Source organism: Arvicola amphibius, chromosome 2 (genome assembly GCF_903992535.2).
Source record: "Arvicola amphibius chromosome 2, mArvAmp1.2, whole genome shotgun sequence".
NCBI lineage: Eukaryota > Metazoa > Chordata > Mammalia > Rodentia > Cricetidae > Arvicola > Arvicola amphibius.
Genome location: NC_052048.2, coordinates 22,460,647 through 22,488,455, shown reverse-complemented (window position 1 = coordinate 22,488,455; position 27,809 = coordinate 22,460,647). Strand labels below are relative to the sequence as shown.

Sequence of the window (27,809 nt, the reverse complement as noted above, 5' to 3'; positions counted from 1 at the left end):
ACCTCTCTGCGCAGGCGCCAACTGAGAACCGACCTGGCAGGTTGCGATGAGAAAGGAGTGAAAGCAGACGAGAGGAGAGGAAAAAAAAAAAAAAAAAAGAAAAAAAAAGAAAGGAAGGAAGGAAGGAAGGGGAAAACAGAATCCCGGTTCTGGAATGGGCTGTGAAGATCTTCTTTCATTGCTGGGGAGTCTGCAGTTCAGACTCAATCAGGGGCTGACTCCAGGGCGTGCAAAATGGCCAGCCTTCAAAGTCCAACACTTGATGGGCTGTTACCAGAGTCAGACAGCTCTGCGGGCATGGGGCTGGGATGGAGGAGACGTAGCCCCGCACTCGCGAAGTTGCAGGGAGGAAAAACTTTTCAAGCAAAGCGAGGGTCTGCGCCGAGTGCACAGATGGAGAGGAGAAATAGGAACGCAGAGGCGCCCCCTCTCTCCCCGCTGTCAAAGTAAGTATTCGTGGATGCCTTCAAGAACGTCCTTTGGGGCTTTTGTGCTCACTGTCCCAGGTCATAGAATGCTTGCTTAGATGTCTGCACCAATCCAGACCTGCCCATAGGTGACTTCTCCAGGGACCTCTGACCTTTCCAGGGTGGTGATCAGTCCCTATCATGAGTTTTGGTTGGTTGGTGTTTATGTGTTTGTTTGGTGTTGAATTTCGTTTATAGAAGCACACTAACCACTACCAATGACTCTCAAGTTCTTTTTTGGAATTTTGAGACAGGGTCTCCTTATAAAGTCCTGGTTGGCTTCGAACTTGTGATATTCACGGCACTGCTTTAGATTTGAGTCACCACTCCGGGCTGACCTAGAGATTCATAAATGGATTTGAAATACGAACCTCCTAAAATGTGATATAAAATTGCAAGTCATGTTTGACATTCAACACTTTTTCTATGGGGAAAAAAAAAACAGTGGTGGCCTTACCCAGAGCAGGTGTTCATTTTTTAAACTGGGCCTCTTTGAAAATCTGTATTGTTCTAGAAAGAGATACCTGGAACCTGAGGATATTCTGGAAAAAAAAATGAAAAGCACTTGCATCTTAAAGTCTTTTTCAGGATGTGGTGGTACACACCTGTAACCTGAACTCTCGGGAGGCAGAGCAGGAGGACAGGGAGAGTTCCAGGCTAACCTAGGGGACCTTGTCTCAAAGTTTAAAAAATTAAAAGCTTCATTCCAGTCACCCTCGATGTACCTGAGTAGAAGACAGCCAGTTGTAAAGTTTCCAGAAGGAAGTTCCAAGGACACTGAACACTGTAGAAGTAATTGATGAGAACCTTAATGATAGTGGAGAGGGTGGTGTGTTACAGACCCAAAGCCAGATTATTGTGGCCTATCCTTAACCTTCTAAATAATCATTTATTTTCCGCCTTTGTGTGCCCTGATGTCCTTCTGACTGTCTCCTGCAGTTTTGGGGGATGTGTCAGGACCATTAGATTCCACTAACCCAGAGCTGAAAATGTCATCAGAGAGCATCTGAGGTCCCTCTGTAGCCAGGGTTTCCTGATTTACTATAACCCGCTCTTCTGATGCTTCAACACATGCATCTGAAAAGTGTTTATTTGTAACTCTTTTTGTCCTGTTACTACAAGAACTTTCATTGTTGGACCATGAAACTTAGAGTAACCTGGATTTGGTCACTCATATCTGGCTCCATAATAAACTACCTCTTGTCCCCTTTTGAGGAGAGCTGTTTTTTATGTGGTCCCAATACCCTGTGAAACATACCTCTAGCTTATCAGTAAACTGCCTAGTTTGGGGGGAATCATTCTAGACTTGGTCATTCTTTCAGTGCTCAATGGAGAAGGGGTCCATTGTTCATGTCTGGGAAGAAGGTGTGTGTCGCTGGGATAGGCAGTTGACTGGCCCTGCGTAAGGACTGCTTGTGAGTAGGGCTGTTAAGATCTATATGCTCCCTACTGTTGTTTACTTTTTACTTTATTTACAGAGGACCAAAATGAGGGCACCAGATATGCAAGGCAAATGTCTCGGTCCTCTTTACTTTACTTTTTGAGATAGTGTCTCACTGAGTTACCTTAACCCTAAACATCTTTGTAGCCGAGGCTGACCTTGAACTTCAGTTCTCCTGAGTAGTTGAGGCACTGTGAGTACCGGTCTACACCTCCAAACCCAGCTCACCCTACTGTTTGTATGAGCTGTTATTGACCAAATCGAATTAGAAAAGAAACCCTTTAACTGCGAAGCTCAGTAATGCTGAGTTGCCCTGCATTTCTTGGCCTCATCCTTCCTTGGCTCAGAACTCACAATTTAATATATTACTATATTTGTTAATATCACATATCGCAATTGGTATATTAACATACTTTCCAAGTTCTGATAAATTGACAGCCCCATCCCCATTTTGCAGCTGCCTTCTAATCCCTGTGTGGTAACTGGGTCATCTGATATCTCTGAGTTAAGCGCTGCCTCCTGCTCACACTTGGGGTATCAGGGCGTCCTCCAGTAGTGAGAGAGCACTGATCAAAATACCCAAAATATTCGCTCCTTTTCCCGTGAGCAAAGGGCTGACAGCAGGTGTGCCCGCTCAGACTCCAGGGAGGTACCCAGTGCAGAGTGCATGCGCCCCGAAAGACTCTGCAGAAGCCAGCAAGCCCCAGCCCCCTCTTTTTTTGGTTTTTTTTTTGTTTTTTTGTTTTTTTTTTTTTTTTTTTGGTTTTTCGAGACAGGGTTTCTCTGCAGCTTTAGTGCCTGTCCTGGAGCTAGCTCTTGTAGACCAGGCTGGTCTCGAACTCACAGAGATCCACCTGCCTCTGCCTCCCTAGTGCTGGGATTAAAGGCGTGCGCCACCACCGCCCGGCCCAGCCCCGTCTTTTAAAGGTGAGAAAGATCAACAACAACAAAGTGATAATTGACACACAGCTTTACTGAAGGATGCCGATAGCCAGCCAACTTTCCAGTCTGTTAGGGTTGTTTGGTTTCGTGTGTTGGGTTTGGGGTTTTGTGAGGTTTTTATTGTTGTTTGGGGTGTGTGTGTGTTGTTTTTTGTCACCCATTGGAACTCTTTTCCTTGGTTAGATTGTTTTTGCACCAGGTATAGTGGCTTGTGCCTGTGATACAGTCAGCAGCAACAGTTATAGAGACACAGTCCCACAGTTACGCCATGTCACCAGCTTTGACACAATTTCAGGCTGAGCCAGTGTGAAACAGGATCCTCTCCTCGGCTGCCATCTGAATTTGTTGCTGTTACTCAACTGTTTTAAATGAAATCCATTGGCATGACTTCCCTTCCCGTACTCCCCCATCTCAGACACTCAAAGAAGTGAATTAATAGGAGAAAGCAAGGCCAGTCCTTTTTAAATATAATTTATTTAATTTTATTTTATGTACATGGTGTGAAGGTGTCAGATCCCCTGGAACTGGAGTTACAGACAGTTGTTAGCTATCATGTGGGTGCTGGGAATTGAACCTGGGTCCTCTGGAAGAGTAGTTAATGCTCTTAACCACTGAGCCATCTCTCCAGCCCAAGGCCAGTTCTTCTAACTAAATGTCCAGAGCCAAAAAGTGTATTTCCACCCCTCCTCTTTTCCAATTGAATACTCAGTCTTAGGCAGCCTCACATTGTTGCTATAGAAACAGTGACATCACCAGTTGCAATTCTGATGTCACCCCCCTAGTCCCAACAAGAAGGAGGTGCATGGAAGGCTGGGGAAGGAAACAAGATCTTCAGCTGAGCAAGAACATCCCAGCATCTTCATTGACTTTAAAAGTATATTCTGGAATCTTCTGTGGTTCGCTGTTCCCAGAGCTACAGAGGTAGGGAAGCCCACAGTAAGAGAGCCCATTTTCTGATCCCCTGTCATTAGAAAGAAGACGATGGGCAGCTTTTTTATTTCCAGCTCAGCTTCTTGCTTCTGCCCTGCCTGTCTTAATTTCATCTTTGAGTACTGTGGAAATAAGTGTACTCCCTCAGCAGCATCCCATACACCCTCCCTCTTCCTCAGTTCCTGAGTTACTTACGGTTTGACCTGATACCCCAGGCCATCATTTTGGAAGCCGAGGCATTTACTCCTTCCCCTCGTCCCCAGCGTGATGGTGATAGTGATGTTGAGAGTAGGGTATTACCTTCCTGTCGGCTTTTCCACCTCTCGTCTGGCTAACTCCCATGCTCTTTTCTCTCTCTCTCTAAAATCATGCTGGTATAGCTGAGTTCGATTCTTATCCACTTGAAGCCTCACAGTTTTTAGAATCGAAGCTTTGATTAGGCAGCAGAGCACTGGGAATGGGTTTAAGCCCATGGAATAGCATCTGTATGACCAGGCTCTGGGCAAGAAGACACTGTAAGGGACAGTAACACTAATAAAACCTCACGAAGGCTTGGTGAGTGCTGAGATGCACAGTTCTGAACTCCATGGCGAGAAAATACTGAGAACTCCAGCATCGGTGTCAACAAGATTTGTTGGGTTTCTACAGTGTCCCAGACAGAAAGAACGGACAGAGCAGGAGGATGGGGTGGAGATGAAGGCATTCACCCATATTAAAATGAACACTAAACTTTGCTTGAAAGAGCTTCAAAATATGACCAGATATGAAGCAGCCCCATATGAGCCTCATTTATATTGCCTAGAATTTAGTCTTTTCATAGGTTTAGAAATCTTGAGGAACTGGGGAGTGGGGTGGGGTGGGGTCTGGTAGAGTTGTGGCCTGGGGTAGGCGGGCCTAAGAGCACCTGCCTCACTGTTGGCACTCATGCTTTGCACTCTCTCACTTTGACACCCTCCCCCATCTTTTGGTCTTATTTCTGATTTTTTTTTTCTCATAACTGTATCTCAGGCTTCTGAACTCACTGTATAGTCTAAGCTGGTCTCAAACTTGCAGCCATTATCCTGCCACAGCCTCCAAGTGCTGAGATCCAGCTGTCTGATTGGCATTGGTGTGGTGTGTACGTATGTGAGGGAGAGAACATGCATGGAGAGTCAGACATCAAGTATTTTCATCAGTTGCTCTCTGCTTAATTTTTTGAGACAAAGTCTCTCACTGACCCTGAAGCTTACCAGTTTGGAGTTCTGGATGTGAACCACCACACCCGGCTTGTCAGGTGGATGTTGGAAGTTAAATTTGGGTAATTTTGGTTGCATGGTTATAGAGTAAGCACCTTAGTGACTGAGCCATCTTCCCAGTCCCCTCACTGTGTGTGTGTGCGCACACACATGTACATGCACCCACGCCTGCGTGCCCAGAGGCCAAAGGAATACGTGTGGTGTGCTGCTAATCTCCTCTGCCTTCTTCCCTAGAAACAGGGTTTCTCACTGAACCTGCGCCTGGGCTGGTAGCCAACAGACTCACAAGCCTCAGGATCTTGTCTCTGCCCACTCCCTCTGGGCTGGAGCTACAGGCTCAAGTGAGCAGCCACATTTAGCTTTTGGTTGCTGCTAGAGAGTCAGACTCAGGTCTCCTTGCTTGCTCAGCAAGTGCTCTTGCTCCCTGAGCCATCATCCAGACAACGTGGGAGATTTAGCTGACTATAACAAGCTTTATGTGTGCAGACAAACACACCGTAAATAGACTAAAAAACATTAGAATATATGTAAGCCAAGGTTTGCAAGGTATACTGTACTAGTGAAACCTGTTCTGTGAAAAGAGGACTGAACATTTGGGATGTTCATTTCTTTGCATTACTGGTATAGGAAGATCTGACCATGACGTAACTTTCTGTGGCAAACTTATTGCCAAAGCACTGGAGTTTTAAAGATCAGAATATATGGCTTATTGATGGAGGACTCTCATTGGTTAATAAAGAAACTGTCTTGGCTTTTTGATAGGGCAGGATTTAGATAGGCAGAGTAGACAGAACAGAATGCTGGGAAGGAGGGAAGTTAGTCAGATGCCTCAAGCAGTCGCCATGATGGACTCTCCGAGATGGATGCAGGCTAGAATCTTCCCGGTAAGCCACCCCTCGTGGTGCTACACAGATTACTAAAATTGGATTAATCAAGTGTGAGAATTAGACAATAAGAGGCTGGAACTAATGGGCCACGCAGTGTTTAAATGAATACAGTTTGTGTGTTGTTATTTCCAGGGCTAAGCTAGCCCCGGAACCGGGCAGGATGAAAAGCAGGCCTGCCTGCAGCTTCTTCTACAGAATGGTGCCCAACGTGGATAACTGAATCCACAGAAAGCCTGAGAAAGCTTGGGAAAGAATAGAGTAAAGCATGTTTTCTTAGTAGCAGCAATTTCTCGGGTCTGCTCTGCTTGCTAGAGGCAAGCAAGCGCTTTCATATAAGAGAGGATTCCTGACTCAACTTTAGCTGCAAAACCCTGCAGCTTTAAGAGGTCCTGCCATGAAGCACTTAAACAGTTGATGAAAAGCTGACCGCATGCTTTTTGGTTTTTAGCCATAGCAGGAAAAAAAAGCTGTGCTGTTTTAAAATGCCGGCTTTCTGGGCCGTCCTGCCAGGGCAAACTCCGACTCTTTCAGGCAGGCAGTCGACTGAGTGTGGTCTGTGAGCAGAATGCTGCAGCTTGCTTGCTGGCAAGTACCTTGAAATGCCATAGAGTTGTGGTAATAAAAATGGCTATAGCCGGTACCTCCGCCATGAGGCTGGAAACCTAAGGAATGGGCTGTATCCAGTTGTCAAAGCCACCTCTCCTTAAAGATTCATGTAGTCAGAAAAAGAGAGATATACAGTAAAGAGAGATTCAAAAACAAAGAAAACCTCTAAATGATTTACAGTGTGTTAAAAATATATGCAGGCTAAAGGTTAAAGTTCTTAAAAGTAAAAAAGAAAAAAAAGTAGTTGGGTGTGGTAGTACACACTTTTAATCCCAACACTTGGGAGGCTGAGGTAGATTGACCTCTGTGACTTCAAGGTGTGGCAGGGCACACCTTTAATCCCAATGCTTTGGAGGCGGGGACACTCCAGAGGGATCTCTGAGAGTTCAAGGACAGCCTGGTGGACAGAGTTATTCCAGGACAAAGATATACAGAGAACCTGTCTCAAAAAGTAAAAGTAAAAATAAAAGAAATAGAGGTTAAGTAAAGCCACATAAAGATGGAAAATACACAGAGAATCTTGATACTGTATGCTATTTTGCTCTCTTTGAATTGTTTGAATGCTGCAGGCAAGGAGCAGGAGAACTCTCCCTGGCAGTGAAACCTTTTCCTAGAGCAGGGCTGTGAGCTGCTACGTTTACTGTGACCTGTGCTATTCCGTGGCTCCCACCTGTTGGAATACTCTTCTCCCAAGCTGTGATGCTGGGTATATCCTGGCCCCCCCGACTGCCAGGATACTTTTCCATCCATTCCTTGGCTTGCAACTGCCAGAATCCCTTTCTGTCTGAGCTGTGATACTTTCTTGCACCTGGTTGTGGTCGAGGGAGTTGAATTTGGCATCATGGAGACATAGCAGGAAACTAAGGCCTTTCAATGTCAAGAGAAGACTTATTGCGGGATAAAAAGCAGGCCTGCCCGCAGGTCCTTCTACAGCTTATCGTAATTCATTTGAGCAAGCCATTTCTTTTTGTTCCCAGGTTCTCCAATTTTAAGAAAGAAAAATGAGCTGCCTGGAATTACAAATGGGCAGAACTTATATATTCACTCTTTCAACTGAAAATTACTAAGCACCAACTTTAAAGGTACTAGCTATTAGGAGGGGTTTGCTTTGTTCAGGAAGCCACTTAATAAAGTAGATATAGGGTACCTGTGGACAGTTGCCATATTAGGCAGGATGAGACTATGAAATGAATTATATTGGAGACTTTGAAGGAGAAACGGTAATATTCAACTAGGAACTTAAGAAATAGGATAACTGGCTTGGGCTCAAGTAGGGATGGGTTTAGAGGAACGTTTTGGAGGCATGTGTGCAGTTAATGCTGGGTAGATATTCCAAGAGTAAAATGCACAAATGTCCTTTATTAATGTCTTGGAAGATCTAGACAAAGGAAGTTAGTTGAACTGGAGACATGGTTTATGAACTCTTTATGAGGACAGATATTTCCCTCTAAAAATGCTTACAAAATGTTTTCTGATCTCCCCATCCCACCTACTTGTCTTCAAGCTTGCTAGTGAAGTGTGTGAGTTTAACCAGTTGTTTTCATCATTAAGCCATTCAAGAGCAGAGACTAACAATAGCCACTGAGGAAATCATTGGCCTAAAGTAGAATGATTTTTTTTTTTTAATCTGAGAACTCTCAGAACACACCAAGAGTAGTATGTGGATCCCTCCCAGAAGTCTCCACATTACTCTGGGCTCCTCACTTCTAAGTATACATGAAAATAAGAAGTCAAAGTCGTCATTCGGTAACAAGAACAGAGCAGTCCATATGTAACTTTGGTCATTTTTTTCTGTGTCTTTCTTTACAGAATCCTTATCTATTACATGGCAGGAGGGGCGAGTAGACTTAGGGATAGTGAAGAAACCAACAAAGCTCATCCGGAGTCTTCCTTGCATCTCAGAACCCATCCTCAGTAAGAGTAAGTGACCACATCATTTTCTTACTTCTTTATGCTTATCTTGTATCTGATTAATTGTGTGTAGGCAGCCTGACTAAGGCAAAGAGTGTGTTGATTTACTTCTTCTCTACCAGAGTCAACCCACTCGGATGAAATGTAAACGAGATGAAAAGACCATTGTTTGTGGATATTATACTGTCAACATTCTAGGTCAAGCTGCGACTAAATTTTGCCTTTCTTGGCCAAATAACAGTACTGTTAATTATTTTTTCCATGCCCGTGACACAAAGCATAAGAGTATGTATATAGAAGTGTGACTCACGAGTACAGCACTTGCCTAGCATGCAAAAGAGGCCCTGGACTCCATCTCTAACACCACAACCACCAAAAAAAAAAAAAAAAAAAAAAAGGAAAATGTATATATAATTGTGAGATTCTAAGAACAATACATGGTTTAGCTTCATTAGTATGAACCTCTTTTCAAAGGGAACAGAACTTTAAAATACAAAATTAAAGACTAGAAAACCTTCTAAATTATCTGTCCTAGTTTGCCTTCTGTTGTGATAAAACACTGGCCAAAACAACGTGGGGAAGAAAGGGTTTATTTCATCTCCCAGGTGGGATGAAGTCCATCCTAAAGGGGAGCCAAGGCAGGAGCTTGACGGAGACACCCAGAGGAGTGCTGCTTACAGGCTTGCTCAGCGCCCTTTCTTACACAATCCAGATCCATCTATGCAGACATGGTACCTCTCCCCAGTGAGTTGGGCCATCCTATCTTAATTCCTAATCTAGAAAATGCCCCACAGACATGCCCACAGGCCAGGCTCATAGGCATACTCCTCAGCTGAGGCTCCCTCTTCACAGGTGTCAAGTTGACAGCCAAGATCAGCCACTCCATTTTCTTTCCAAAGATCACCCTGGCCCAGGAATTCTCAGTTCTTCGTGTCCATTAGAATCATGCAGCAAGCCTATGAGGACATTTTTAGTGAGATTTCTCTATTACCTGTATTTGGGACGAGGAGCACCACATGCCATGATTATCCATGTGCAGCGCAGAAGATAACTTGTAGGGGTCAGTTATCTCCCCTCACTTGGGTTCTGGAAATCAAACTCACGTTGTCAGATGCAGTGACAGATGCCCTTTACCTGCCGAGACACCTTGCTGGCCCTCTCACGAAATCCAGTGTCTCTATTCCTCAATGCAAAAACTATAAGAAAAAAGTTTTTCATTTAGAATTTTTATTTAATATACCCCCCCCCTTCTGCTTTTCTGTACTGAGGCAAACCCAGAACCTTCGACAGGCTAGGCAGGCACCCTGCTGCTTAGCTACACCCTCAGCCCCGGCTTCAGTTTCTTCCACTCTTGAGTAGTTGCCCGGGTTCCTTGTGACTAGAAGCCTTCTCGGTCTCACTGATCTCGTGGACCAGTTTCTCTCCCGCTCGCTAGTTCCCGCAGCCGCTTACGAAATAATCACTCAGGCTAATATATTAAATATAATTGTTTGGCCAATAGGCTTGGGCTTCTTACTGGCTAGCTCTAACTGTAAATTAACCTATTTCTAATAGTTTAGATTTTACCATGAGGCTCATGGCTTGCCAGTAATGTTCTGACCACTTTCTCTTTGGTGGCTACATGGTGTCTCCTCAACTCTGCCTACTCTTTCTCTGTATCTTTGGAGTTCCTACCTAGCTTTACTCTGCTAATCCATTGGCTGAGACAACTTCATTCATCAAACAATAAAAGCAACACATATACAGAAGGACATCCCACATCAGAGACAGATAATGGGTTCATCCTCAAGATCAGAAAGCAAAGCAGCCAGCCACTGCTTCTTACCTCTACCTTAAACCAAAATGATGATCCTGCCTCCATGAACCCTCAGAAAGACACTGAGCTGAGACATGTCTCCTCCCATCTTATATTTCTCATTAATACTGGGATTAAAGGTGTGTGACTCCCTAGTACTGGGATTAAAGGTCTGAGTCACCACCAACTGGATCTGTTTCTGCATTGATTGTGTGTAGCCCAAGGTGGCCTTGAACTCACAGAGATCTAGTGACTCAGTTTTATCTTCTGATCTTCAGACAAGCATAAATAAAATATCACTGAAGTTCCTCATTGTGGAAAATCCACTTTACTCAAATAATCTCTCTTACCTGGAGGAGTACAGAAATGATTTTCCTAGCTCAATAATCAGAGACAGTAGAGTGTGAAAATAAGAATCCTTATGAGAACAGAAAATTGCTCTTGAGGGGTTTTATATTTTGATTTTCTTTAATAATTATTCATAATATCTAAAACAAAAGCAATATGCTCATACATATGTAAGCATTATTACTTTTAACTTTTTTCTTTGGACATTTTTACTTACCATGTGTGTTCTGGCGAGGCAGATGCACACATCTGGTGGTCGTGTGACAACCAGAAGGTAGCTTGTGGGAGTCAATTTTCCTTATGGCTTGTGAGCTTCAGGGGTCCAGTTCAGGTCATGGGAGTTGGCAGCAGACACCTTTACCTGTAGGAGCCATCCCAGCAGTCCTTGCTCTTCATTAGTTTTTCAGCTTTTATTGCGCATGTGTTTGGTGTGCCTTTGATCTATGCTTGTCTTCATTTTGAGCAAGGGTGCATGCCCCCACCTCAGCCAGCATCCTTTGAAACAAGTATTTCCGATGAATTAGATGAACGCACACCCCTAAAACTCACGCTGGCTTTCGATGAGCTTTCAGTGATCATGATCCCAGCTTCGAGCAGGAGGTTGAACTCTGCTGTAGCAGATTTAAAGTGGTGTTTTGCTGGAGCCTGAATGTAAAGCTAGAGAATGTCAGGATACTGTGTGGGGGGGGGGGTTCTTATTTCATCTTACCATTGAGAGGTATAGATGAGAACCGAGTTTGTAATTAGCTAGGGGAACCTAGAAGAGGAAGCTGGGCATAGGAAAAGAAAGTGAGGGCAAAGAGACCCTTCTTGCCACTTTAGGTTGACAGCAGGATACCTAAGTCACTGTGGTACTTGGCTACAATTTCAAAGACAATTTCAAGGTTTTTAAGACTAGATGAGGGTAAAGACAGAGGCCGAAAGAGGTTTTGGATGAACAGTTCTGAGGGGAGGCAGTGAAAGCAAGTGTAAGAAAACAGCTGATGGCTGGTGGTAGAAGAAAGAATTTGCAGGTGGTGAGGGCAGATGTCTTACATAGAGGATGCCAGGCAAAATGAATCTCAGCTCTCTAGCCCAGAGGACCAGGGGCTGGTGATGCCACCACTGAAGTGAGAAGACCAGGCAGCTGGTGGTGCCACCACTGAGAGGACCAGGCAGCTGGTGGTGCCACCACTGAGAGGACCGGGCAGCTGGTGGTGCCACCACTGACGTGAGAGGACAGAGCAAAGTGTAAAGAGGCCATGAAAGGATACATTAGCCAAGTCACCATTGCATCCTGGACCCTGAACCAGGGAATCTGAGAATCTCCCAGCATCCTTAGCTTATTGGAGAGGGAATGATCTCAAGGAAGATTACTAGTGTAAGTCGGAGCTCTAGAAATGGATGAAAAGCAAAGTTTCTGTTGTTAAAATTAGTTCATATAGACAGAACAGGCAAGGGAAAAGTAAAGCAGTCCTTTTGGTCACATTTAGTTTGGAATGTGTACTAAAAATCGGGTGGGAAGGGGATGGTAGGGAACAAAGTAGACAGCTGACAGGTCCGATCCTGTACCGTACAGTTTGGCATGAATGGCACGGTCCAGGCGTCAGCCCATCTCTAGAGATCTACATTTGAGAGTTGAGTTGCAGGTGAGAGCAGAGGCTGAAGAAGACTGAGTGGGCTGAAGCAGCCCTTTCCACAGGTCTCTGGAAAGCATGGCTCCTGCTTCTTACATCTCTGCCGTTCTCTTTATTTCTCCTGTTCATGTAACCTTTGGATAACTTCTCTCTCTTTTTTTTTCTTTTTTCTTTTTTTAAATACTACCAGATGGCGGATAGGGTTGACTGGTTACAAAGCCAAAATGGCGTATGCAAAGTTGATGTCTATTCACCTGGAGACCACCAACACCAGGACTGGAAAATGGTAAGGGCTCCTTCTTTAGCAGCACTGCTTAGGAGCGTCTGGACTGTGCTCAAGAGCAGCTCCGTTCTTTCCTCCACTGTGAAGATGGCTAAAATGAGCTCCTGCAGAACAAACGTGTCCCATTTTACCCCAACAAAGTGTGCAGCTTATGATACCTGATGCTTTAGTTTTTGGTTATGTATTCCTGGGGTGTGACATGTGCATGTGGGGCCGGAGGCAGGTCTGTGGGAAACTGTGAGCACTGGGACCACACTCTGGTTCTCTGTAAGAGCAGCTATGCTCCTAACTGCTGAGCCTGAGTTTGATGTTTAGTGGGAAAATACGTTATGGTAAATAAAAAGTATGTATTACAATGACAACATTTAAGTTTTAAACAACCAGCGTACAAATGTCTCTGGACTGGTGAGATGGCTCACTGGGTAAAGGCGCTTGCCATCAGCCTGGTGATTTGAACTAGATCCCTCGAACCCACACAGTGGAAGGAGAGAACCAACTTGGGATAAATTGCCCTCTGACCTCCACATAAATATTGTGGAATAAACCTTGTTCCCAATCACTTAGTCGGTTAATGTAAGAAACATAATAAATGTTTCCAAGGCACATCAGAAATAATTCCTGAAATTTGGGATGTCTCAAAATTATGAGAAATTTAACGTCCCCTCTCATCCACTGCCCCTTGGACATCCAACAAGAAATTATTAAATCCTTGGCCAAGGGGGAGCGAAGAGGTGTCCTTATCCAGCAGGACCCAATAAGAAGATAGTAATAAATAATAAAATAATGCAATAAATGATAAACTACGCCTATGCTGTAATATTTAGAAATTGTTTCCTGGGGAAAGGCAGTACACTATTGGAAGATGCAAGGAAAAGGCCTCAGGCATCTAGAAGTAAGCATAGAGAGTAGCCAGTAAGCTGAAACTCACAAGAACTTTCAATCAAGGCTGCTTGGACCTAGATGGGCCACGGCACCGCTCTTTTCTCCCTCTTGTGGCCATGCGGTGTCCTCTACTGACAAAGGCCACTGCCTAAAGAGAGCAACGCTTTAAAGGAGTCAGGTCCCAGAGTCCCAGTGCAAAATGAGCTGGGACTAAATGGCCATGTATTGACCTGTACAGACAGTAGGTACTAGCAGAAGAAACTTTCAAACAAATTGGATCGAATTCTCTGATTTTGAAGATCTTGGACCAGTGAGATGGCTCAGAGGGTACAGATGCTTGCCACCAAGCCTGATGACCTCAGTTCAAGTCCTAGAACCCACATGCTGGAAGGGTGAATGACGAGAATTGACTCCTACAGTTTGTCCTCCTCCGTACTCAAACACACATCGCACGCACACACACTGGAGCACAAAACTAAAGACGAGACAGCCCAGTGCATTCATTATCGTAACCTTACTCCGAATACTAACATTTGCTTAGCACATATTTGCATGTGATGTTAAATGACCCATCTTCTGTTTATACAAATATATTTTCTTATTAATAAGAGCCAAAAGCCCTGAGAAATCTTTACAAGATATACAGACACTCATCAAATTGCTGAAGACCCCCCAAACTGCCTCCGTTGGATAGTTTATCCACCTCTGCCCTTTTACGTAGAGAAACAAAATACAAATCAGACTCAGTTAAATGATACAAACAAAACTCTTAACACCTTTCACTGGGCAAGAAGTACCCTAGGAGATCCAAACATAACAATGAATTCTGCCATGGTGAACCTTACCACTCATGGGAAAACATGATTATAATGTAAAGCTTAAATGTAATTTAAGATGTAAGTATAATTGGATATCAGTCTGGCATTTGTAGTTACGTAAATAACCACTGGACATTAATTAAGAAAACAGTTCATGGTCATTGCTGGGTGATTTTCTGTACAATAGTTGTTACAGTTTAAATAATGAGTCACTGCCAGCAGGGCATAGTGACCTACCTGGTGACTCCAACACTCGGGGGTGGCGATGGGGAAAACATGGATTACATATGCTTGATGAGCTAGATACAGAGACGAGAAGCAGGGCTGTGATGTGGGAGAGTCTTCGGTTTGTGTTGATTTCATTCATTAATAAACTGCCTTGGCCCATTTAACAAGCCAGCCCTTAGGTGGGTGAAGTAGACAGAACAGAATGCTGGGAAGTTAGTCAGACTGCTTTGCCTCTCCTCAGAGAGACAGACGCGATGAAGCTCCGACCCAAGATGGACATACGCTAGAATCATCCTGGTAAGGCACCACTTCGTGGCGCTACACAGATTATTAGATATGGGTTAATCAAGATGTGAGTAAGGGCTGACCAATCAAATGGGCCAGGTAGTTTCTTTATTAACCAATGAAATCAACTCAAACAGAAGACTCTCCCACATCAGGGCTGGGGAGCTACAGTTAGCTTAAACTGAGCTGCTGAAACATCGAAGGCATCTTCCAGTGCCCGCCCTCATGGGCGTGAAACGTTTTTGGTTTCAGAAAGGGGAAAGAGTGGTTTGGCATTCTCCTTCCACACAGCTCGGGATACTTTTGTGTAAGAGGGGCGGGGGGGGGGGGGGCAGGAGCAGCAGACTCTGGCAGGAGAGGCATGGGAGTACTTAGTCTCTGAGGCACTCAGATTATTTCCTGTTTCCATCACTATGTGTCACCTAGAGATCTGTGAAAGCATCCCAGGAAGCAGAACCAGCTAGTGTAGAGAGTAGAGAATACTTTTTATTTGGACACAGATGGTAGACAAAGCACAAGATTTTTTTCTGCAAGTCTCTTCTATTCCACTTGGATAAAAAGCAGTAACAACCTCCAAGTTAGAATTCTGCTGATCCCATCAAAAGGCTGGTCGCATCTGTGTTGGCCTGACTGCCTCATGACACTGGCTTTGCTGGGAGTTCTTTTTTTTTTTTAAGATTCATTCTGTCTCCATGTATGCCCACACGCCAGAGGAGGGTGCCAGATCTCATTACAGATGGTTGTGAGCCACCATGTGGTTGCTGGGAATTGAACTCAGGACCTCTGGAAGAGCAGCCAGTGCTCTTAACCACTGAGCCATCTCTCCAGCCCTTGCTGGGAGTTCTGAGGAAGCCCAGAATGGGCTTGAAAAGGCCTCTATTATTTGCCATCCTGAGATGAAGTGGTCTGAGCACACTTAGGTCTGATACCTCGTGGCCCCTGCAGGCATGCATGTGCATGCACATACACACATACATACATGCATGCCCACAAAAAGTAATTTTAAAAACCTTTTTAAATTACTGCTATAGAAACAAATAGCAACCAGTAAATTTTTAAGTGCTTTATGTTGTTTCATTTCATGTCATTATATATTATATGCATATGGGTGTTTTGTCTGTGCACCTGGCGTGTGCCTGCTGCCTGTAGAGGCCAGAAGAGGGATCCTCTAGAACCAAAGTCACAAACAGTTGTGACCATCAAGGGTGCTGGGAATCCACCCCAGGTTCTCTGTAAGCAGCTAGTGCTCTGAACACCGAGCCATCCCCCAGCCCGGTAGCTGGTAACTTTGACTTTTCATAATAAACAATTATGACATATTAGCAACTTTATAGCAAAGCACTATTCTTTTAAAAATAGACCATATTTGAAGTGATTCCTAGACTGACAGAATTCTTTACATTTGATGGGAAAGAAAGCATAAATATGTACATGCTACTATGTTCAGGTTTAGTTTTGCCACGTATAGATTACAGTGAGTTGATATTTAAGTGTGTGTGTGTGTGTGTGTGTGTGTGTGTGTGTGTGTGTGTGTGTGTGTGCAGGTCAAGATTTTGCTGTACCAAATAATTAGATACACTTTTCCCATTTTTCTGAACCTACTTATAGTAAAAGACATAAGTTTAAAAACAACAGATAGCTGGGTGAGGGTGGCACAGGAGGGAGAGAGGGCAAGATCTCTCTTTGAGGATAGTCAGGTCTACACAGAGAAACTGTCTCCAAAAAGAAAAAATAAAAACAACAGAGCAGATAGATCTGAGAAGGCAGTGATGAGCATCCGCAGCAGCTCAGTTCAGGTAGGAACTCCCTGTGATCATCAGGATGTCCCTGGTAGACACAGTAGAAGCAGCGTAATGTAGTAACTGTTGGCTGATTAGAATTCCAGCTTCATCACAGATTAAAGTTATAATTTTGAACAGCTCACTAACTTAATCTCTCAGTTCTTCTTAATTCTCTCCCTTAAAAATGAAGAAAGCAAGAGAATTAGCACGTGGGTGTATTGTGAAACTAATTTGAATGGGATGGTAACCTTAAAATCCTCAGTGTCTGATGGTATCGTGACTGCTCAGTAAACATGGGTTCCTTTTACTGTGATGCTGGAGCCAGCTCGGGAGGCTGGCCTTCTTGGCTGTCCTGATCGCCCCATATCTTTGCTGTGCTACAACTGGGTGAAATCATGTCTGCTTTGCAGGATGCATCAACGGATCCTGTCCGAGTGCTCAGCTGGCTCCGCAAAGACCTGGAGAAAAGTACAGCAGGGTTCCAGGACTCGAGGTTCAAGCCTGGAGAGTCATCGTTTGGGGAGGAAGTGGCCATCCCAGGAGACCAACGCAAAGGTTTCTGTGTCGACTACTACAATACCACCAACAAGGGCAGTCCGGGGAGATTGCATTTTGAGATGACACACAAGGAGAACCCTTCCCCGGGCCCCATTGCCCACGTTGGTAATGGGAGTTCCATAGATGAAGTTTCCTTCTATGCCAACCGCCTCACAAACCTAGTGATAGCCATGGCCCGAAAGGAGATCAATGAGAAGATCCATGGCTCTGAAAATAGATGTGTCCATCAGTCATTCTTTATGGGGGATGAGCCCACACCCCACAAGAGCTTGAGTACAGTAGCCTCCGAGCTGGTGAATGAGACTGTCTCTGCGTGTTCCAAGAACATCGCTGGTGACAAAGCTCCGGGCTCTGGAGACAGAGCCTTGGGGTCAGTGCAGAGCCCTGGTCTAAGATACAAAAGCACTTTGAAGATCAAGGAGAGCACCAAGGATGGCAAGTGCCCAGACGACAAGCCTGGTTCTAAGAAGTCTTTCTTCTATAAGGAAGTGTTTGAATCTCGGAATGCAGGGGATGCTAAGGACGGTGGAAGGTCCTTACCTGGAGAGAGAAAGCTGTTCAGGGGCCAGGACAGGACTGATGACTATACAAACTCTGTCAGTCAAGGGATCATGACCTATGCCAACAGCGTGGTGTCCGACATGATGGTCTCCATCATGAAGACCCTGAGGATCCAGGTGAAAGACACCACCATCGCCACCATTCTGCTGAAGAAAGTATTGATCAAGCACGCCAAAGAGGTGGTCTCCGATCTCATCGACTCGTTCATGAAGAACCTCCACAACGTCACAGGGAGCCTCATGACTGACACAGACTTCGTCTCAGCTGTGAAACGAAGCTTTTTTTCTCATGGAAGCCAAAAGGCCACAGATATCATGGATGCCATGCTGGGTAAGCTGTACAATGTAATGATTGCCAAGAAATTCCCTGAGAACATAAGGAAAGCCAGAGACAAGTCTGAGAGCTACTCCCTTATCTCCATGAAATCGCGGCCTGGTGACCCTAGGCAACCCAACATGAACTTTGAGATGAAATCCGAGGCAAAGATGAGGGAGAGTCTGTTTTCTGCATGCATGCCAGAGAAAGAGAAGAGCTGTGCTGAAACTCTGGGCGAGCACATCATCAAGGAGGGGCTGACCATGTGGCACAAAACTCATCAGAAAGACTGTAAGTTCCCCGGCCTCGATATTCCTGCGAAACCGGGTCACTCTCAGCCAGAGGTTTCCTTTGAGGTTCCAGATCCTTGTGTCTTAAGTCCTCCTCCACAGCAACCAGAGACTTCTGAAAATTTTATGTGTGAATCAGATTCCTGGGCCAAGGACCTGATTGTGTCAGCCCTACTTCTGATTCAGTACCACCTGGCCCAGGGAGGAAGAATGGACGCTCAGAGCTTCCTGGAAGCTGCTGCCAGCACCAACTTCCCCGCCAACAAGCCGCAGGCCGTGCACGACGAGCCCAGACTTAAGTCTCCTCATAAGATATGTGACCAAGAACAGACAGAGAAGAAGGATCTGATGAGTGTCATCTTCAATTTTATCCGGAACTTACTCAGTGAGACCATATTCAAGAGTAAGCGTAATTGTGAATCCAAGGCACAGAATGTTAAGGAAGAAGAGATCAATCAGTGTGAGAGGCCTGCGACCCCTCCTGCCCCGAAATTCTGTGAGGAAGAGGAGGAGGAGGAGGTGACTGACGGTGCCTTATCTGGGCTCACCAAGATGGTCGCCAACCAGCTAGATGGCTGTATGAACGGGCAGATGGTGGAACACCTGATGGACTCTGTGATGAAGTTGTGCCTCATTATTGCCAAGTCCTGTGACTCTCCCCTGTCAGAGCTGGGAGATGAGAAGTGTGGGGATGCCAGCAGGCCAAATTCTGCCTTCCCAGACAACCTCTACGAATGCTTGCCAGTCAAGGGCACGGGAACAGCTGAAGCCCTCCTGCAGAACGCCTATCTAGCCATCCATAACGAACTGAGAGGTTTGTCAGGACAGCCACCCGAGGGATGTGAAATACCCAAGGTGATCGTCAGCAACCACAACCTGGCTGACACCGTTCAGAACAAGCAGCTGCAAGCTGTCCTGCAGTGGGTAGCTGCCTCCGAGCTCAACGTCCCCATTTTGTACTTTGCTGGCGATGATGAAGGGATCCAGGAGAAGGTAAGAAAGCAAAGCCAGAAGGTTTTTCCATGTGTTAGCTTGGGTTCTGCAGTCCATGTGGTTTTCCTTGCAATGTTGGAGGTCTGTGATTGAAAACAGGGTGTAGATGTGGACATCCCCATGGGATCAGGCACTTGTTTTAAGGGGAGAGGTATAGGCAAAAGAAATAGAAGGCTTCATTCACTCTTACCACATGGTATCTTATGGGCTGGCTTCCTTGTTCTTGTTCAGGTTCCTTGGGGAGAATGTAGGCATGGAGTTGGAGGTCCCTGTGTTCTGTTGGTTCTTATTGAAAAGTCGAGTTTGGAGGACAGGACAGGGATCATCTGAAGACCTTGAGTTTTTCTTTTGGGCTTCTCTTTACTATAGCCCCTTTCCTGATGGAGGGCCTTGAAAGCCAGTCACATACACTTTACACTGCTTTCCTGGGTGCCTCTGGAACAGAACCACTGGAGAATGTATTTTAACTTAAGCTTCCAGCCTTTGACCACATTTTCCTATCACCCAGCTTATATTTTAAATAAGACAATATTCCAGTAAAACATTAGCCTCTTACTCTTTAGTCTTCAGGATCAAGCTTACCCTAACTCTTGAGACCACATTGTCACAGAGAGTCCAAGAAGGCCGAAGGCAAACCCCCACGGTGATCCTAAGGAGAACGACAAGTACTGGAGTCTCCAGAGCAGAGCAGCAAGGAACGAGTGGCCTTACCCAAACCATCTAAATAGGAAAATAGACTCAAAGACCCCTTGCATAGCTTTGTTAATTCTGAAGAAAAATATATCCACCTATTATTTTATTGAAGGGAAAGTAGAAGGAATGGTCAGCAGTGTGACTTCTTCATGTTAGGACAGTTGAATGGTACATACTATTGCCCAGGAACCCAATTGCCTTCAGCATTGTAGAATTTATTTTTAATAGGTCATGTGGATGCAAGATCAGACCCAAAATTTAAAAGGGATGAACACTGAAAATAAAGGATGTCTCCTCATCAGATCACTTCTGTGTTGCTCTCCCTGCAGAAAAAGCAACTCATATGTTTCTAATGTGCTCTTCTAGAAATACATATGTGCATACATGTAGAGCTAGTGTATATTTATGTCTTTTAGCACAAGTGGTTACATGCATATATAAGTGACAGTATACATGCAGCACATATACATGGGATAATTTGCATGCATATATATTACATATTTTACATGCACACATAAATATGATAGATAGAATGCCCATGCACATATGATATAACTTACATACATGCATATATGTAAAGGTAGACATTCTCCAACATAAGAGTTTTCATACTTTTGTGTTTTGCTCTCTAATTTGTTGAGACAGAGTGTCACTACATAGCTCAAGAGGGCCTTAGTCTCACTTTGTAGCCCAGACTGGTCTCAAACTGGAGAGCCTCCTGCCTAAGCCTCCTGAGTGCTGGGATGACAGGCTTACAGGTGGATTACACCCACCATGCAGTGCCATTAGGTTATTTATTGGTGTTTAGAGTTTGTTTGATTTCACCATATGGGATTTAGTCTAAAATAGTTTTTCCTCTTCTATTTCCTGGATTTTTCTTTGGGTTTTCTTTTAGTGCTTTAAAATATTTTAAAATATTTATGACTTTGATCTTTTTATATACTTTCGTGTGTAAAGTGGAAGGTAGCGAGGCAAATTTCTGTTGTCTTTGATTGTCCGTGTTCCCACTCTTACCCCTCCATACTGGCTTCCGCATGATTCTTTCTGAACTTTCTATTCTGTGCCATTGAATTGTCCATCTATCAATTCTTAGGCCAATGGCAGACTCTATTTATTGTAGTCTTACGAATTTTAAAATACCTTTTAAGACTGAAGACTCCTTAATAATTGTCTATTGGTGTTTTAGGTAGCATACTTATAACCCAGCACTTGAGAGACTGAGGCAGGAAGATGAGCTACATAGTGAGCTGGAGACTATCCTGGGCTGTATTTTGAGATACTGATTAAAATTAATAATAGTAATAATAATTGTAGTGAGGAGGGATGGCTTGTTTGTCCCAGCCACCCAGAACCAAAATAACCACACAGAAACTATATTATTTAAAACACTGTTTGGCCCTCTAACTTCTTATTGGCTAACTTGTACATCTTAATTTAACCCATTTTTAGTAATCTGTGTATTGCCTCCTGGCTGTGGCTTACCGGCAAGACTTTGGCAGCCTGGGCTACGTGGCTTCTCCTGACTCCGCCCTTCTTTCTCCTAGCATTCAGTCCAGTCCTCACCACTTAGCTCTGCTCTGCCCCGCCCTGCTCTGCTATAGGCTCAAAGCAGTTCTTTATTTATTAATGGTAATCACAGCATACAGGGGAAAATCCCACATCAAATAATAATAATAATAATAATAATAATAATAATAATAATAATAATAATAATAATAATGGTGAGACAGATTTCTAAAGTAGCCATCTTGTTTTATGGTCCCATTCGCTGTTCAGGTGAATTTCTACTTCTTCCATCCTCAACATGACCTTATTATAAAAATCATAGTGATAGATCATTGTGAATTGATTTGATAGACATAAATTCAGATTGACTAATGTATCAGCGGTCGGAGGAATTTGGAAATAACCAAAAATAGTCCTTTTAGAATAAATCAGTTTTAATAAAAGGAGAAAGTGGGATACACTTACAAAGCCAATGTTCCAGCGAAGCAGAGAGCCAAGCGGGAGGAAACAGGGGCGCCTATCCCAAACCCGGTTCTTTTTAAAGGTACCGTTTTTCCCCTGGAGCAGCCACGCCCCTCAAAGCAGGGATTGGACAGCTGCCCCAACAGACTAAAGTTGTTGAACATAATTCAGTGTGCATAATTCAATCCATTCATGTAGATTTCCTACTGCAATCAATTGCCTGTATGTCTTGCCCACATTCTTGTTGAGTTGTTTTTCTTGTTAGGCATTGAAAAAGGTTTGTTTGCCTGTTTTTGTTGTTATTGTTGTTTGTTTTGTTTTGTTTTTTGAGACATGATTTCTCTGTGTAACAAACTCACTCTGTAGACCAGGCTACCCCTGAATTCTCAGAGATCCTCCTGCCTCTGCCTCCCGGGTGCTGGAATTAAAGGTGTGTGCCATCACTGCCTGGCTAGTTTGCCTGGTTTTTAAGGCAGAATCTCATGTACCCCAGGCTGCCCCTTCTCTCTGTAGCTGAGGATGACCTTGAGCCTCTGATCCTCCTGCCTAGTATGTATTAGGTTCCAATGTTTGAATTACAGGTATGTGGCATCATGCCCAGTTTATGTGGTGCTAGGATTTAAACTCAGAGCCTTGGGCATAGTAGGAAAACACTATCTACTGACTGAGCTACTACCTACAAACACTACTGAGCTACACATCCTCCACCCGATGGTCTTTATATGTTCCAGAAACAAATCCTTTGTCAGACATAACTCTCAAATATTTGCTCTGTGTAGAGGAGAGTCTTTTGAAAAACAAATATTTTTAATGGTGAATTATCTGATAAATATATATGTATTATTTATTTTGTCTTTGCACACATATATAATATGTACATATTATATATTTGTGTGTTCCTTGTCTTCATGTCAGCCTCAGACTTACATATGTAGCTAAGGGTAACTTTGGGCTTCTGATCCTCCTGCCTCCACCTCAGGGTACTAAAGCTGTGTTCTCTTTGTGTTAAATCTAAAAATATGAATAGTTTCTGCCCAACTAGTGTTTCTTTTCTTTGTCTTTGTCTGTTTGGAGTAAACCTAGGGCCTCACATACTACATAAAGCATTCTACCCCAACCCTTTCCAGTGCTTCTTGGCTGCATGCAGTTTTATCCCCAGGAGACATTTGCCAAAGTCTGGAGACATTAGGCTGTCACAGTAAGGAAGACAGTTGCTAATGAGGTAGAAGACCGAGGACAGAAGTAAGCACCCTATAAAGCCCATGCAGGCTTTACAGCAAAGAATTGTGAACCTGTGGAAGAAACAATGCTGACTGACCTGACCCATCCCAAGGTCACATGAACTTTTCTCCTTGTGTTCTTGTGTGTGCTGATGTGGGCTCTTTGCTCTTGTGTCTGTGTGTTCTTATGTGTGTCGATTGTAGATGATAGTTTCTGTCCCGCCTGGTCCCGCAGCTGTTCAGTCCCCAAAAACACACAGAGGCTTATATTAATTATAAACTGTTTGGCCTATTGGCTCAAGCTTATTACTAACTAGCTCTTACAACTTAAATTAACCCATAATTCTTACCTATGTTTAGCCATGTGGCTTGGTACCTTTTCTCAGTAAAACATTTTCATCTTGCTTCCTCTGCTTCTGGCTGATCACTGCCTCTCTGCCTTTCCTCTTCCCAGAATTCTAGTCGCCCCACCTCTGCTTTCTGCCTGGCTACTGGCCAATCCGCATTTTGTAAAGCCAGTATGAGTGACAAATCTTTACAGTGTACAAGTGATGGGGGCCCTTTGCTCCTGTATCTGTGGGTTTTTATGGGTGCTGTTGTCGGCTCGTTGCTCTTTGTGTGGTTTTGTTTTCTTGGTGCGGTAGTTGGGGGCGGGGGTTAAATCCACAGCCCTGTACATGCTGAGCAGGTACTCTACCACTGAGCTACAGCGCCACCTATGGGTGGTCTACTTTGAGTTAACTTTTGCATACCTGACAGGAAGAAAACTAAATTTATTCCTTCATGGGAGGAAATATGGGTGTTTTCTGACTTACTGTTGGTCAGCCTGTGGGTATCTGATCCCTATGAATTTTCCGGTGCCTTCATGATTAGAGCTGATCATGGTGCTACAGTCAATTGGGTGTTACATTTTCCCCCCATAGTTTTACTTGCAACTTCCTCATCAGATCTGAAGTGTAGATTCTGTGTAGAGCATACATTTGGGTCAGTCCTTGTCTAACATTCCTTCTTGTTTTTCTTTTTCTGCCTCCTTTTGGCTTATTTGAACGTTTTCCTATGTTCCGCTTTAATTTCTCTACTGTGGTGATATTTTAAGAGGTGTCTTGGTTGGGTTTTTGTTGTATCTTGTTTCTAAAGGTATTACTGTGTGGCTCGGCCATCTGTGTTAGCTCCACAGGAGTTAAAGAACAGTCACCCGTTTGCACTGAGAGCTTCTTGCTTGGCTTCCAGTTGCCTTCAGCTAGCATGGTCCTTCACAGAACTTCCTTCAGTAGTTCTCCTAGAACATGTTTGCCGGTGATGAGTTCTCTTGGTCGCTTTAATCTGAGAATATCATGGTCTGTTTTGCACTGGAGATTAAACCCTGGGCATGGCCCACACCAGGCAAATACTATATGAATATGTTTTTATTTGAATGTCATTCCTGAGTATATTCTGCTGGATGAAGAGTTCTGGTTTGTCCTTTCTCTTCTGTTTACGTGGTCTTTTCTCTTTTTTCTTTTTTCCTCATGTGTATGTGTGTGAGTTTACACATGGGGGTGCATGTATATGGGTACAGAGCATGTGTATAATGTTTGTGGAAACCTGAGGTTGATATTGGAATTCTTTCTTGATTCTCTTCTACTTAATTCTTGGAGGTAGGGTTTCTGAATCAAATCCAGAGCTTGCTGAGACACTGTTATAACTAGCTGGTTTGATCCTGTTCTCAAACACCTTACCACTGTCTTCTGAGGCTGGAATTGCAGGCAGGCCATCACACCCATGTAGCATTTATGTGGGTCCTGGGGACCCAAACTCTGGTCCTCTTGCTTACATGGTAAATGCTTTAATCTCTGAGTCATCAACATTTCTTTTATATCTCCCCTTGTGACTCTGATTAAAAACAATGCAGTGGCATTTGAGCTGCGGTTCTCTATAAGTGGTGCTGTAGCTTTTTCTGGCTGCTCTCAGGATTGTTTTCTGCTCTAGGAATATTGCTCAGTGTGGTGGAGTTTGCCTAGTATATGCCAGGCCCTCAGTTCAATCACCAGTTCGAAAATATATTTTTAAATATCTTTCTAAAGTAGTTTTTTTATTTACAATGTATGTCTATGTATGTAAGAGTATACCTGTGGAGGCTAGACTAGGGCATTGGATACCCCAGAACTGCAGTTACAGGTTATTATGAGCTGCCTGATGTGGGTGCTGGGAACGGAATGCAGGTTCTCTAGAAGAGCAGCCACGTTTACAGGCCCAAACTTGCTTTGTAAGAACTGAGCACGGCGATGCCCATAATCCCAGCGCTCGGTTACAAATAAGATCCTTGTCTTGTGAAAACAAAGTTTTGAATACTCTGTGATAGGTCTTGGGGTGGATTTTGTTTTGTTTAAATAAGTTGGGCTTCTTGGCGTGAGGTAAGCTAAGGAAGCTTTTGGCTGTGGTTCTGCAGATGCTCTTCCACACTGCACCCCTCTCCTTTCCTCTGGGATTCTCAGGGTGGGGATGCTAGCCCTCTTGAGTCGTGTCCACAGCCCAAGCTCTGCTTATCAAGTCTTGAGTATCGGATAATTTCTTCATTCCAGTGTCTTCCTTCTGTGGTCTCCTCCATTTGATACCTCTTATTTTATGGATTTAATGTAATTTTAGTCCTAACATTTCCACTTGATTCTCCTTTTTACATCTTATTTCTTTGCTGAAATTTTGCCCTGCCCCTGAACCGGAACAAACCCAAGTCATGCACATGCAAGGTCACTGCCCACCCCAGCATATTTCACCTGAGATGGAAGCTAACTGAGGTCCTCAGGCTGGCTTTCCACTCACTCTGTGGCCCACACTGGCCTTGAACTTGCAAAAGTCCTGACAGGCCTGTGCTCCCAGGCTGGCTTGTTTTAGTCTTTGGTTTTCTGAAATGTGTTGCCCTGACTAACCCGGAACTCACTTTATAGAACAGGCTGCCTCAAACTTAAAGAGATCCTCCTGCCTCCACCTTTTGAGTCCTGAATTTTAAGCAAGTATTCCTTCATCACTGTGGAGGCCACGTGACAGACCAGCGCAAGGATTCATCTCCCTCTGGCTTCGTCACTGTGGAGTCCACGTGACTGACCACGGGATTCTGCTGCCATGACGTCCTTACTATGGAGGACTGCATTCCACAGTGACGAAGTAGGAGGAGATGAATGCGGGCACTCAGCTAGCTTTCTTTATGTGCTGAAACTGTAGCCTGTGGAATAGTGCCGCCCACGTTCAGGGTGGGTCTTCACACCTCAGGTACCCTAGTCTAGAAAACCCTCAGCTCACCCGGAAGTTTGATTTCAAAGTGATTGTAGATCTTGTCTAGTTAGCAATCAATATAAGCCATCACAAATGGAGACTTTTATATTAGGGTGAGCCTAAACCATTAGAACTTGGGGAACAAGAGCAGTGTTGACAAACACTCACTTTGAAGCACCATTTTCCAGGAGAAAGTGGGAAGATTTGTCTCAGTGAGAGATCACATTCCGTATCATGAACAGGGGATGTTAACACTTGTGTGTGTTGTGGGTGATGAGACCAGCAGCTCTAGCTAAAGTTTTCTTGGGCTGGGGCTAAGAGCTAAGCATGCACAAGGCCCTGGCTACAGTCCAACAATTAAAATCCACTGGTTTGGAGCAAGGTGGCTCATGCCTAAAATCCTAGCACTTGGGAGGTGGAGGCGGGAGGATCAACAGTTCAGGGCCAGCCTTAGCTGCATGGATCCCTGAGAGTTTGTTCTCAACCCGAGTCCCTCCTACTTCAGTTTCCCTATCAGTGGCTTCTTGGTTGCAGCCAAGCAGGTTTCTTCCGGCCTGTTTTGGGGTCTTCTACTACTCCATCACCTTTCTCTCTGCTCTCCACAGCTGCTTCAGCTCTCGGCCGCTGCTGTGGAGAAAGGCCGCAGCGTCGGGGAGGTTCTGCAGTCGGTGTTGAGGTATGAGAAGGAGCGACAGCTGGACGAGGCGGTGGGAAACGTCACGCGACTGCAGCTGCTGGACTGGCTGATGGCAAACCTGTGATTGGGGCCTACCCGGTGTTCCGGCAGTGGGCCATGTCCTTACTCCCTCAGCTTCCCTCCCTGTCACACAGAGCCCTAAAGTTCCCTTCACACCACCCACACCACATGCACCATCTAACGCTACTCACTGGATTTTGCAGATTTTCTTGTCCATGCGAGCAAGGACATAAATTAAAAGATTACAATTAAAGGGCTGCACAAGTTTGGCTTCCTTTTATTTGAAAAGTAAAGCTGCTCCCTCTCTGAGAAAGCCACCAGAGGTAGGAAGACAGGGACAGATGGCAGAGCGGCCCAGTGGCCCACTGAGTTCCCTCGCTGTCCTAGCTGTGAGCTGATTAAACTGCTCCCTTAAAATCGGCCACAATTGGGCTTATTTTATTTTGTTTCCATCCTTTAGAACCAGGACAACCAGAAAAGTTTCTAACAGTCTGTCAAAATCATTCACATTGTGGTTTGTGGGTACGGCCCCATATCTATTCTGCACAACTTTGGGACCACTGTCCACCTCCAACTGTACCCACAGTTCAAGACAGAGCTGAAGCAGCCCCAGGGGCTGTGGGTGTGGTAGATGTAGCCAGTGCAATCCTAGGTCATCCCAGTGGCAAAAAGGAAAACACTGATCTACAGCTGAGTTCTCGGTGGTGGATGGTAGTACAGGCCTGCAATGCTCGCACTTGGGCAGTGGAGGCCATAGGTTTGGTAATTTAAGGTGAGCCTCTGCCTCATATCCGGTTCCAATCTAAACTA

The 27,809-nt window shown here is 44.5% G+C and overlaps 1 protein-coding gene across 1 annotated transcript; it reads left to right on the top strand.

Annotated features, from left to right (window-relative positions):
- Positions 1-136: 136 nt before the first annotated feature.
- On the top strand, positions 137-27,256 carry Akap3 (A-kinase anchoring protein 3). Its single transcript, XM_038320716.1, has 5 exons — positions 137-446; positions 8,318-8,428; positions 12,369-12,464; positions 16,866-19,172; positions 26,908-27,256. The coding sequence occupies exons 3-5, from the start codon at positions 12,369-12,371 to the stop codon at positions 27,061-27,063; spliced, it is 2,559 nt and encodes an 852-aa protein (XP_038176644.1). The 5' UTR covers positions 137-446; positions 8,318-8,428; the 3' UTR covers positions 27,064-27,256.
- Positions 27,257-27,809: the final 553 nt, after the last annotated feature.